Source organism: Phaenicophaeus curvirostris, chromosome 15, assembly GCF_032191515.1.
Source record: "Phaenicophaeus curvirostris isolate KB17595 chromosome 15, BPBGC_Pcur_1.0, whole genome shotgun sequence".
Lineage (NCBI taxonomy): Eukaryota > Metazoa > Chordata > Aves > Cuculiformes > Cuculidae > Phaenicophaeus > Phaenicophaeus curvirostris.
Genome location: NC_091406.1, coordinates 2241080 through 2253577, shown reverse-complemented (window position 1 = coordinate 2253577; position 12498 = coordinate 2241080). Strand labels below are relative to the sequence as shown.

Sequence of the window (12498 nt, the reverse complement as noted above, 5' to 3'; positions counted from 1 at the left end):
GTTGAATCAGATCCAAAATAAATAATCTTGCTTCCTGAAACACAAAATAACGAGGTAAACTTAATGGCTGTCAGTCTTAGTTTCTCCCTACTTCGTTTTTCTAGTGTGCTTCCAAAATATCGTTCTGACTATTAGCAGTGCCAGGAGGTAGATGGCTCTGCTGAATGTTAAGCCTGAGATGAGAAGTTGTGGTCTGGGTTCAAACACAGGAAAGTGTAACAGTTACACTTTTTTGTTGTTTGTTGTCTTTTTGCTTCAGTGTGATTAATCAACTCTGTACACAAATATTTAATGTAGATAATTGTCTATACTTCTTCCACGTGCAAAGCAGAGAATGCTGTGCCTAATTTCCTATTTCATTTGTTCAGGGCCAGATCTTTGTCCCTTCTCTCTCACCCTCAGCACAGAAAAATAATTGCTCACAGTCTAATGAGACTTGCTGAGATCATGTTCTAAATTCTCCACTCAGAAACAATAAATGGCAATACCAGCATTTCCCAGGAAGGTGAATATTTAAGCAATCTCTTCTGCAAGCCAAAAAATATTTGTATGCAAATGTTCCTATATATGTATTTCAACTGCCTGTTATTTTAGATGGATATCTAGGAATGTATCCATTTTTATTAGTTCCCGGGGTAGATTGTTGCCTATTAAAAACTCTCAAAGTGCAAGGTTTTCTTTGAGATTTCAGATCACAGATTTCATGTAAGTGCTGTGCCTCTTCTGCAGCTGCGTGTGCATAAAACACATTCTGACCCACTTTTTAAAATTAAAGTTTATGATAAAACACACTTTTTAACTTCTTCAGGCATTTGGCCAAGTAGTAAGGAAGTCTTGAGGAAAAAAATGCTGTAAGGGAAAGTGTTTTTTAAAGTGTGCTTAAAACGCATTCATCCAGGAGAAATACAAGTGCCATATCCAATTTCCCCACACACAGTGCGCTACAAATGTCCACTGCGGATATTTTCTGAAGTCTCTAATGGATGTGAGTATAATGGGAAAATGAAAGGCTTAGCCCAGTGATTTTCATGGGATCATACACTACATTGGCTCCTTCTTCAGAAGTGAAATCATTGCTGAGTGTCTCATTCACAGATGGATTAAGAATGAAGAAATAAAGCCAGTGTTTTAAGCAAAATATATATTATCTGCATGCAAGCACGTTGTCCTTTATATTTCAGAAAGCAATTTTATGTCTCTTGGGATAGAGATATAAAACTAAGTACTCCCTTCATTTTCTTCTGTCTGCATTGAGTGGATGAAAAGATGCTCGATGTAAAATTAGTTTTCATAAGTCAGTATCAGTGACCTGTGAATCCAGGGGAACACAGACAGGCTGCTTCTGTGGGCTCCCTCTCAAATTAAGCAGAAACCTTTCTTGGCTATTCTTGACCTTTTCGTGTCTTCAGCAAAGGTCAGATGTGCTGCAGCATATATCTTTTACAGAACATTTGTTCTCTGCTCACTGTTGTCTACCCTCTCTTGAGACAGAAAACAAAGACTCCTTCCCTTCGGTGCACCCTGACTGGTTGTGTTCCTTGAGAAATGTTTTACACCATCACTGGGCTGGCAGGACGGTGTTTAACACAGTCTGGTCTACACCTCAGCCTTGTCAGCTCCTGCAGGGGTCCCCAGGCACCACGGGTAGCAAACACACATCACTGCTACCTTCTGGCTGGAATCTAAGGGATCAGGTTGGACATGGTCTTCACTCAGGGGTTATACGTGTAGCTCAAAGTTGCTCTCTGGCCCCAGCCTGGCAGTGCTGTGCTTTCTTTTGAATAGTTTTCATTTGGGGATTGAAGAAGTCTTGAGTATACATTGAATTACATCTCTGGAATAGTTTAAATACAACACTGGTCAGCGGTAGCCTACAGAACACCCGAGCCTCGATTCCTCATCCCTATTGTAAATTGGTGTTCCCAATAAGAGGCTTCAGCTCTTGAAGTTGTTACTCAAATACCCAAGTACCTAGTCAGGATTTCAGGATTAGGTTGCTAATTTGAACTGAAATCTGTACCTCCTTTCAGCCCATTTTAGAAACACTGGAAGAGGAGAGATTTCTTACAGAGAAGAGACAGCATTATTGCTCACACTTACAAAACCAACGGGGTAGAGTTTTCCTGTTCTGCTGACTTCTGTCTTTTCTCAAGCACGTCACCGTGTCTCCAGAGATGACTTCAGTGTCATGTTTTCTATTTCAGGTTTGGCTTCATCTTTAACAAATCGAAATCTGCAGTTCACAAAATTGACCTGGAAACTGTGACCCACATCAAGACTATCAACTTCAAAAAGTATAGCTGCGTACCGCAGACCATGGCTTATACCCACCTGGGCGGTTACTTCTTTGTCCAGTGTAGGAGGAATAGGTCGGTGGCTGCATCGCCGCAGCTCATTATTGACAGTGTTACCGATGCCGTCATAGGCCCCAACAGCGACGTGACGGGCACCCCTTATATCTCACCGGACGGACGCTATTTGGTCAGTGCAGATGAAGACAGTGGCAGGATCAAAGTCCAGACTCTATCTGTCCGAGGGGAAATCAAGTTGATTTATGACTTACAAACAAACATACGTGTATCTGATCTGACATTTCAACCTTCTTTCACTGAAGGCAATCAGTACTATATATATGCTACTTCACATTTGCAAACAGATGTGCTTTTTGTAGAGCTGTCAACGGGGAAAATGAATGTACTGAAGAATTTAAAGGACCCTATCACATCCAAAGACTGGCCCTGGAGCAACTACAACAGAATTATGAAAGACAGTGGATTATTTGGACAGTATCTCCTTACACCAGCTAAAGAGTCACTGTTTGTTATAAATGGGAGGCAAAATACGTTACGCTGTGAGGTTTCAGGTATAAGGAGGGGTAATACAGTGGTCTGGGTTGGAGAAGTATGAAAGGGCAATAGCAGCAGAGCCTTTGGGTACCTGTTGGACCTTTACACTGCGACAAGTGAGCAGTAGCATTGTATATTTTTACACTGGGAAAAAAAAAAGATAAAACAAAACCCCCTTGTATAGGCTTCATGGTACAACCCTGGTCTACTTGCAAGTTTTATAATACAAGGTATGCTCTGCTAATAGGAAGTGGGTTTGAAGGGATATTTTTTATTTGGGGGTGTGATTTGTGGTTATGAGCAAAATGCTGGGAAGTTAATGATGTCTCCACTGAAATACTGTATAAGCCACGAAACTTAGTGATTCCGTAGAACAAAACAGATTTTGAGTTTCCATACTGAGGAGCTTTTATGTTACGTTCAAGCCATCAGTTCTCTTTCCTGTACACCTTGCCCGTTAGCTGTGTTGACTTCCCCACCCCGACACAGGGAGGCTACAGAAGCAATGACTGCAGTTAGAATTCACCTTTGGATGATGCAGGGAACTAAGCAGCAGAGAGTAGTTTTCAACCCTCAGAAACCTAGGAAGGAGATTTAATGAAAACTGATCAGTTTTCTCTGCAGGATGGCTTTGGGAGGGTTCACGTACGTGACTTCAGAAGGAGGCATAACAGAAATAGAAACTGTCAGCTTGCTTTCTCCTGCGCTTAATTTTGCTCCTGGTAACTACTGAAGGCAATGTCATGAGCCCCCCCCACTTCTAATACATATTTGTGATGGTATTTGAGGAATTCGGCATGAAATATCCAGGCCGTTCGTTAGAGTGAATAAAAGCCAGAGAACTCAGGGGGTGGAGGGAGGCAGAGTTTGTAAGAAATTTGATGAGAAGGGGGCATTAGTCTTGCAGCAGTGTGTGAGTGAAGTCACAATATGCAACATCTGCTCTTCAGGGGCAGAGATTCATTATGATCATTCCTATAGGAGGCAGTAACACTTCTAGAAATTGTTGGTTTCTCTCATTAAATATTTAGTAGCACTGAAGTCACTTGGTTCTTCATAAAATGATAACTACAATGGCAGAGGGTATTTTTAATAGAAAAGTCACTCATTTTCTAGTAATCATCTTCATTTGCCTGTTTATTTTCAGACATTAATTTGTTTTCTTCCCATTTATAATATTTAGAGTCAATTATCTTCTAGTTACGAGCAAAGAGATTGATGTAAAACCAGCTGGATTTACCCTACAATGCAACAGCTGGGACTGAGAAATTTCAGTTGAGGTCCCATAAAAATATAGATCCATTCGCACATTTGGAAGATATAAAAACTTCTCCAGTTGTGTTATTCTAACTTTCTATATCCGCCACCATGACGTGATCAGGGCAAGAGCAGCTACGGCTCACAAAGTGATACAAACCAGGTGAGCCCCACTGCCACCACGAACGGACACAGCAAGTGGTTGTGTCTCACATACTGCTTTGAAAACACAGTCTTGAGGTGGGTGACACTCTCTGCAGGCAAACATCTGTTGCATCAGAGCCACGGGTCAGCCTTTCGAAAGACCCAACTCGTTTTGCGAATGATCTTATTGCCCAGAGTTTGTACGAAAGCAGCTGCTCAGTGTGTCCAGAGATACGTGGTGGCTCATTAATTATTTTCCAACTAAAGTCACCCATTTCACAGTGCACACAGAGGGATGCTAAATGACAAGGATGCAGACTAACCCTGATAATTTTGGGGTTAAATGTTAAACTTTAACCAAAAGGGTAGCATTTTAGCATGGCTGTAGACCTGAAGTCATTTAAACCATTTCGATTCTATAGAGAATATATAAAAATCTGTTCAGACAGAAGAAGAAAGGGAGCTGAATCCTATGAATTCATTAAACACGGAGTCCTTGAAATTGCCCTTCAGCACCCATAGGCTGAAACCTACATCTCTTTTCACTTATGAGCCATAGGGGTTAGAAGTGACTATCCCATCATCGCAACACAGACATAGAAGACGGATTGGCATAGCCTTCCTTTAGCAATGCATGGTGTCCATGATTTTCTACTCATCCAGTTAGGAAACATCCCCATTTCAAGGAAAGGAGAAGACCAGCTTTGTAAGTACCTTTAAATATGCACAACTCCTTTCTTGAATGAAGCTGTATCCATACATTGCAGTCATCCTCGATGTGGTTTACCAAGGCCAAACACTGCTCTTGTGTTATCTTTTATGACTTCTTGGATATTTTATTATGCCTATGGTAAGTTTCCCTGTAGAGACGTTCATTGTGTCATAGATCAAGCAGATATTACTTTTTTAAGAATATTTAAAAAAAACCTGTATATATCTGTTCAGGTAAATATTCTTGAGGCTGGTTTATATATAGGCTGTGAACCATGTGTAACAGACCTCACTTCTTCCTGTTTGTCGCAAAATATTGGAATAGCGTTCACTTGAAAAATCCCACTTGGACCTTCCAAAGATGTTCCCTTTCTTCCCTCTTCAGCCCAAGTTCTGGTGATGTGTTTTCTAAATTATCCTAATGGTGATATATCATACTTAGAAGATGAAGTACAATTTAGTTTGTCCACACTACTTGTGAACAGTTCCAATGACAGTCAAACCTGACATTAAAGTGCTGCACATTTGTTACTCGGATTTTATTTTTTTTATGACGCAGAAATTTTATGTATACTCAAAAATGTTTCTACTCATTTTTGTCTTTCAACTCTGTCAAAAAGAGACTACATCTCCTTGTTCGCAGTTTCTTTCCTGCTCGTGTTCTCCACCAATTCACAATTAATTCCTAGCTAATGATTAATTAATCATAGTGATTAATTGACATGAATTTAAATTGAATTAATGACCATTTAGTTATCCTATAGCAGCCATGTATCAGTTGGGTATTCTGACACTAGAATCATGGAAAAATGGTCCCCGGTTGACAATAAGACTCTAGTCCCAAGATGGGATGCATTTTCCATTCTTTGTTGAGGTTAAACAGCAAGATAATGGAAATACTGTTCTGTTTTAGTATTTCCTTCACTTTTTGAATAAGTGAGAGTTTTTACTTAACACCTTTAACTATGCAGTTCAGTGACTATTTAGGAACCACCCACTATTGTTTTAAATTGGAGAGAAAACTCACGAGTGCCTTAATTAGGAATCTGTGACAGTAATTAACATTTGCTTACCATTTAATACTTCGATTTTTTTTACCACTACAGCAAACCCAACAAAAGTCCCAAAAGATGTGTGTGGGCAGAGGTGGGCGTGGCCACAGGATGAGGGGGAGATGGGAAACCGGGGGCTGTTGAAGGACATCACCTACCTTGAAGGAGCTTGGCCGCTTGGCTGTGTTGATCTCCATGAACACGGCTTTGCTGGAGAGAGTCCTGATGACCTGTCGACAAGTGCTTATTTACTTGATTTATACCATGATTAGGTCTTAATTACTAGAGTGCCTGGTAGCATGCTAGGTACTGCGTAAAACAGAAAAAAGGGTCAAGATCTCAATTCTGTAAGGAGGTAACAGCTAATTCCCTGTATGACCCTACAGCAGGTCAACAAAATGAACAGGGAAGTGGGAACCATGGCTGGGGGAGACATAAGAGTTGACATGAGTGCAATAACCTGCTTATTCATCAGAGATATCGGCATGCCATAATGCCTGTATATTTTTTTCCCTAAAGCCCCCTTTGTTCCTCCCTCTTCAGGGCTTTATTTTAAGCAAACATCCATACCTTTACATGCATCACTGTTGCTCTTCATCCCTGGGATGGGGCCACTTGACTCCAGGGGTTTCCCTGTCCCCTGTGACTCACCACCTCATGCTTAGCTAATTTTTCTCATAGAAAAGTGGGGGGAGGTGGGAATCTTGCTTGTTCTAATGCAGTGCATCCCGCAAATTGAGCATGATTTCCATACCATGTTACAACTCCACACTGCCTCCCATCTGAAACCTGCCTTTATTGCCTGACTCACAGATTTGCACATTTTCTCTCAGATATAGCCCTAAAACCCTACAGCATCAGAGGTTAGTGTTAAACTTTCCTCTTTCTAGTGCTGCTTCTTGCTGCTGAGAACTCATTTCCCCAGCCCAGGGAGCCTGCCCTCCACTTTCCCTCACGAGCACCTCCACAGCTGGGTGCTGTTCCCAAATGCTTCAAACTCCCTTCTAAATTTCAGCCCTCCTTCCCACTTTCAGCTTCTCTACCCTGGTGCTGCGGCACGAGGCACCTGAGCCATGATGTGGGTGCATCTGCTGGGTCACCGTGGTATTTTCCCACCCGGGTGCTGCTTCTTTCACCCCATTCCACTGGAGCAAGAGATTTTTATTTGTTTCCCCCTTGTTACTCTTTGAAGCAGACTGAAATAAATCACAGGGAAATCTCTGCATCTGGACACCAGGAAAACCTCTGTGTTCCTTTTAAGGGGAGATTGTGCAATGATAGTTGGTGTTGAGGACAGGACAAATTCCCAACCAAGCACAGTGAACCTGGGAAGAGAGCATTCTGAAATGTCACCTTTCTTTTTAGCCTGCCTCCAGCAAGAGGGTTGGTTCTTTTTTAAGACTGATCTGTAAAAATAAAGAATGAAATAGTAAGGCTATAAGGAGTTTTTTAAATGACCCTGAAAACAGAGAAAACACGCGAGCAGGCATAATCTCACCCCTTGTTCACACATTGTAAAAACCAAGATGCCCCAAAACACAAAGGAGCTGACCTGGGGAACGCTGGGTCTGAGCTACAGCCCAGGCTGGGGCCGTGTTGGCAGCGATGAAGGAGGCTGCAGTTACAGAGCTGCAACTATTCATTTGGGGGTTTATTCCATGCAGTCCGAGCTGCGTGTTTAAGCCCAGTCTAAAGCATTTTGCCAACATACCTTAGATGCTGACGTCCCCTGGCTGCCCAGTACGATGAGGTGGGAATTGCCGCCTGCGCACGTGGAGCAGGATGGTTGGAGCATGACCGGTGCGACTTGTTACGTTCTTGACTCCATCTGCTCTCTGCACCAGCTGAGTTGATGCCCATAATTCAGTTCAGTGGCGTGTACAGCACAAAAGGTCAGCCCCGCAGAGTCTGGTGGGAGGAGGTACTGGAACCTTTGGACTGTGCTCTTAATGACCTTCAGCGCCTTGACACGGGATGCTCAGGTGACTTACAGTCCTCACAGACTGGCTGGTAAAGAAACTGTTTTCCTTTGGGTTTCTTTTTTTCTTCTTGGGATTTTATTTGTCCCTCATTTTAAGACAAAAGAAAATTCCTGGAAAAGGGATGAAAACTCATGCTAGTGGCAAAAAATGTAAAGATGAACAAGGCACGTCTCGTCTTAAATCTGGGAAACACAGGGGAATGTGGGTCATAGTTTCAAAGTGCTTGCAGCAGCAAAACAAAAAGCAAAACCAAAAAAAGTAATTTTTTTTAACCAGTTCCCAACAGTATCTTTAAAAACAAAATAAAGAAAAAAATAGAAGAGCCCTGCTGTGTGCTTGTACCATGCAAATTGCCACTGCCTAGAGACTTGTTTAATTAAGCACTTCAGCATCTAACCCTTGGCAGTCTGTAGTGTCTTTGACACTTGTCCAGAGAGCCAGCTGCGTCCAGTGAACCAGACTAGAAGCCCATCCCAATTTACAAAGGTCAGAGCACTGGCATTTCCAGAAGTAAAACTCAAACTCTTGTATTAGCAAGGATTTCACCTCACAGTTGCCTGCACATGGTGCTGTGCATGACTTGATGGCCACACAGCTCTGAGCCTACAGAGCCAGTGCAAGAGCCATGTGTACTCCAGTCACTGTTTAACTTAAAGCAAGATGCGATGGCTGGGACTTCAACAGCCCTGTAACCATAGAAGAGCAGAGCACAGAGCATTACCTGAAGAGGTAGAGTTCTTTTTTAACTGCAAGGAGAGTGATAGAGGGAGAATGCTTAACATTTTAGTTAAGGCCACAGTAAACCCAATGTTAATTAACTTTCAGAAAGAGGAGGGAAGTTTCTGCATAGGAAAGTGCATAATTTCTGCAGCGGATTTGCTTCGAGGGCTTGGAAAGCCTGATCTGAGTGGGGTCAGGCAGGAAGACCAGGCTGGCATCTTGGACTCCCACCTCCCTTTTATTTAAGCAGGTCCAATGGAGAGTAATAATAAGTCATCAGCTAGTAATTTCGGGGGTTTTAATCAAGGTATTATTTCCTAATTTGAACCCTCATCTATTGCAGCACAGCTGCACCCAGCAAGCCAGTACCACCTGTACCTACTTTAAGCTGTGAGCATTAAGGATGCAGAACTTCCCTAAGCCCTGAACACCAGCCCTGAACACCCCGTTACGCAGACAGCTCAATACGAGCAGCTATATTACATTTATCTGTATTTGGAATGTTGCACTGGGCTCCAGTCTTATTCTTACGTAGAATCCAAAACAATTACTTCAAAACATAGTTTTAAGAATATTGATGTACCACAAACAGAGGCTAACTACCAGCTTATTAATTCTAGCATCCCTTTCTTTCAAGTGGCTAATCTGAAGTGGTCTTATACCCCACCTGATGGCTAAGCGTCAAGTTGTTCTCTTCAGCCAGATCATCAGCACATCTAGTCCTAGTGCAAATAAAATTCCCTGCTTTATCAAGCACAGCTGACCTCCTCCAGGAAGACACCCCACCCTGACACAGACAGCAAGCGCCAGTGAGCCCCGCTCCATCGGCAGTTTTCCAGCCCTCAAGCTTGCTCAGCACAAAGTCAGCTCTGCATTAAACACAACTTCAGCTGTGAAGCTGGCTGAGCCTGGCACCCCACCACTGGCACGCAGGATGCCATCATTATCCCATGGCCAAAATTACTATTTCGTCTCTGTAAAATCATTTCAATTCTGTAGCTACATTAGCTTCTTTAGGAATTTTTAAGCAGATTTTAATCTTAAGGCGAGACATTTTCTCAAGCCTGAAATCTTGAGGTGGTGAGGCCATTAAAATAAGGACTTCATGGACTCAGTCAGCTGGATACTCTGTGTTTGCTTAGTTTAAAACAGACAAACTACCGGTAGCTCTGAGTGTGTGGGGGATAATTAACAGCATCCCTGAATGACCCTTAGTTCTCACTTCTGAAGGCACGAAGCTTTCCCAGGCACAGGTCATCTCACAAGCCCTGCTCCTTCTTTATGGACAAATACTTGGGCAAATATATAGCAAAAAATAATCAGTCCAACAAATCTCAATGCAACAAATTACTATTATCTCCAAATGAAAGTTATGGGCACTGCAGGCTAAGAGATTTTTATTTCTTCTCCCAAACGTCATTGAGGATGAATGAAAATTTGTAATTAAATTTGAAAGCTATGGCTAGGAAAACAAAATTTAGACACTTTTGTCAATACCTAAATCATGAAGAGTGGAGAGCAACATTTTAGATACTTCTCTCTTTTGCTACAGCTTTTTATCTTAGACACACAAGCCTGTATTTTGTCCGTGTGGATTCCTTGCTCATCCTGGCCCTCAATGTGTCCGTTAAGTCCATCATGAAGCACAAGTCTAGAAGCAGCCCTGGAATCTCGAGGGGAATTCCCACCGTGCCATGGCAATGAGCTGCTGTGGAGGTGAAGGCTCAGCGGAGCCTTCATCCTTCGCAGCCCTCGGAGCTGAAGCACGTGGGGGAGCTCAGGGACCAGCCGCAGCCTTGTAGGGCAGCCGAGGCGTTGATGTAGCACGGCTCGAGTGAAATAAAAAAGGCAAAGCCTTAGGATAAATGTATGAAGCCCTGCTGCTAATTGATAGAGGCTGTTTTCCAAACTGAGGGGTTTCCCGCCTTTTTTCTTTTGCTTCTTATCTTTGAACAGCTTTCCCAGCTACTTATTTCCCCTGCCCTGATTTCATCAATCCCTGAGCGCTTCCGACTCTTGCCAAAACAGGGCTCCTGCTCTCATCCTGCAGACAAAAGCTTATTCAGCAGGTCAATCAAAACAACCCCACAAGACCTGCTGAAAGAGCCTTGGGAACCTCAGTAGGTGGGTTTGGGGTGGTTTTTCTCTTCCTCTTGACAGAATAGCTTCTGCCCGGATGGTCTAATTCACACAGTGGTGCCAGTAGTGCATTGTCCTGCACATGCCCAGCTACAGCTTGTCAACTCACACCCCTACCCTTTCAGTCTTGCTAAAAGTCAGCTTCATTTGTCTCAACACAGGCACAATAATTCTCAGCACTGAACATACACATTGGAAAACGTGCAATGGAAAAATTGAAAAATCGACTTTGCCTGAAAAAGCCTCCACTTGTAACGCTTGTACACATGAGTTTTCCTCCTTGTTTATAAAATATATTGAAATATTTTTTAAGACATCAACTTTAGTAGAGATTTGTACCAATGCAGTATCAGTGTGCAATGATTGAAATACATTTGTATTTACTGTGATGTGTTCCACAGCACCACTCCCACAGTGCAGCAACAAGGTAGGGAAGAGGAGGGGCAAAAAAAGAAAAAAAAAATCACACAAAGTGCTCTCTCTATATATACTGTAAATGCTGGGTTTTTTCTTCAAATTTTACAATAAAACTTGTCAAAAGCTCACTCTGACAGTATCTTTTTTATCCTTTGGGTGCTAGAATTCTTGATAGGATACTGTCTCCCCTTTTGCACTTGGTGTAAGTCTGTCAGCAATGGCTGTTTAAACTGTGGGTGTATTAATTCAGCTGAAATACAGCTGAAGAGATGAGCAGGGCTTGTCTCTGCCCTACAAAAGGAGCTGAGTGTAAGTCTATACAATACGCATGTGCTGTTTATACAGACAAGTTCATAATGGTGTATTTGCAGGTAGGAACTTGGACAAATAAGACATGGAAAGGTTCAGGAAAGGCACAAGGCATGCACAGGATCTGTCACCCATCCCTGGGCAGGGATTAAATTCTCTCAGGAAGAAAGCCCTGTGCAGGCAGGCCTGCAATTCAGCGTACCCTCTTCTTGTGCCTCAGCACTGCGAAACTCAGCCCTGTGCAGTCCTACAGCTGCTTGTGGGATTGTGCAGGGTTTAAACCAGAAAAGCCTTTGGCTCTTGCAGATTGATTCAAGGATGTCAGTCTGTTTTTCTGGATTAGCTGTGCAGCTTACCATGAGCTTCTCTAGGTTCCTTTGTCCTTGGTGGGTCAGTGAGAGTGATGAACAGCCAAAACTGTACCTGGAACCGGCCCCTCCGCAGACTGATCCGGTGGCAGAGCTTCTCCTAAAAACAATCAGGCCGGAATAGGTGAGCTCCTGGTTTTCTCGTGCACAGTGTACTATAACTCTGTGATTCTATATTTAAGATTAGGCTCCCATGCCTGTGTATTTAATTTATAACTGTAATTTTGGCCTAGGAAAAATCACTCTGTCTTCACATGGGGCTATTGTAACACTGAGACACAGATGGCTGATTATCAAAATGTCTAATAGCGTCTTTATAATAGTCCTAAGGCAAAAAAACAACCCCACTCTTGACAAGTATTATTTGCTGAAACAAATTCCATTTAATTAAGACACAAAGTCTGCACTGAAAGACATCCTAGCTTGTCAACAATATTAACTGTGGCATCTACTGCTAGAGGTTATGCTTTGCATTAAGGCTAAATGGTAATGGAGGAGAGGTTTTGAAGAAGTTCTTCAGTTTTCCTGCGTAGCAAGGCTAAGCTGGTCATTT

General features: G+C 42.6%; 1 protein-coding gene and 1 long non-coding RNA gene across 6 annotated transcripts in view; one reads left to right on the top strand and one right to left on the bottom strand.

Moving 5' to 3' along the window:
- The window catches only part of FSTL4 (follistatin like 4), a 214981-nt gene extending 210799 nt beyond the window's left edge, over window positions 1-4182 (top strand). For all 4 annotated transcript variants that reach the window (XM_069869380.1, XM_069869381.1, XM_069869383.1 and 1 more), the window contains one exon: window positions 2205-4182. In XM_069869380.1, the coding sequence (XP_069725481.1) occupies window positions 2205-2907 (703 nt within the window). In that variant the 3' untranslated portion in view covers window positions 2908-4182. The remainder of the gene's footprint in view (window positions 1-2204) is intronic.
- On the bottom strand, window positions 2358-6837 carry LOC138727156 (uncharacterized). 2 transcript variants are annotated; one of them, XR_011338529.1, is made up of 4 exons: window positions 6581-6837; window positions 6169-6240; window positions 4962-5107; window positions 2358-2527 (listed from the first exon to the last, which is right to left on the bottom strand). It is a non-coding gene; the product is annotated as an uncharacterized lncRNA (long non-coding RNA). The 2 variants fall into 2 exon arrangements; XR_011338528.1 differs by having other exon boundaries at window positions 2364-2527; window positions 6169-6837.
- Between the last annotated feature and the right edge of the window lie 5661 nt (window positions 6838-12498).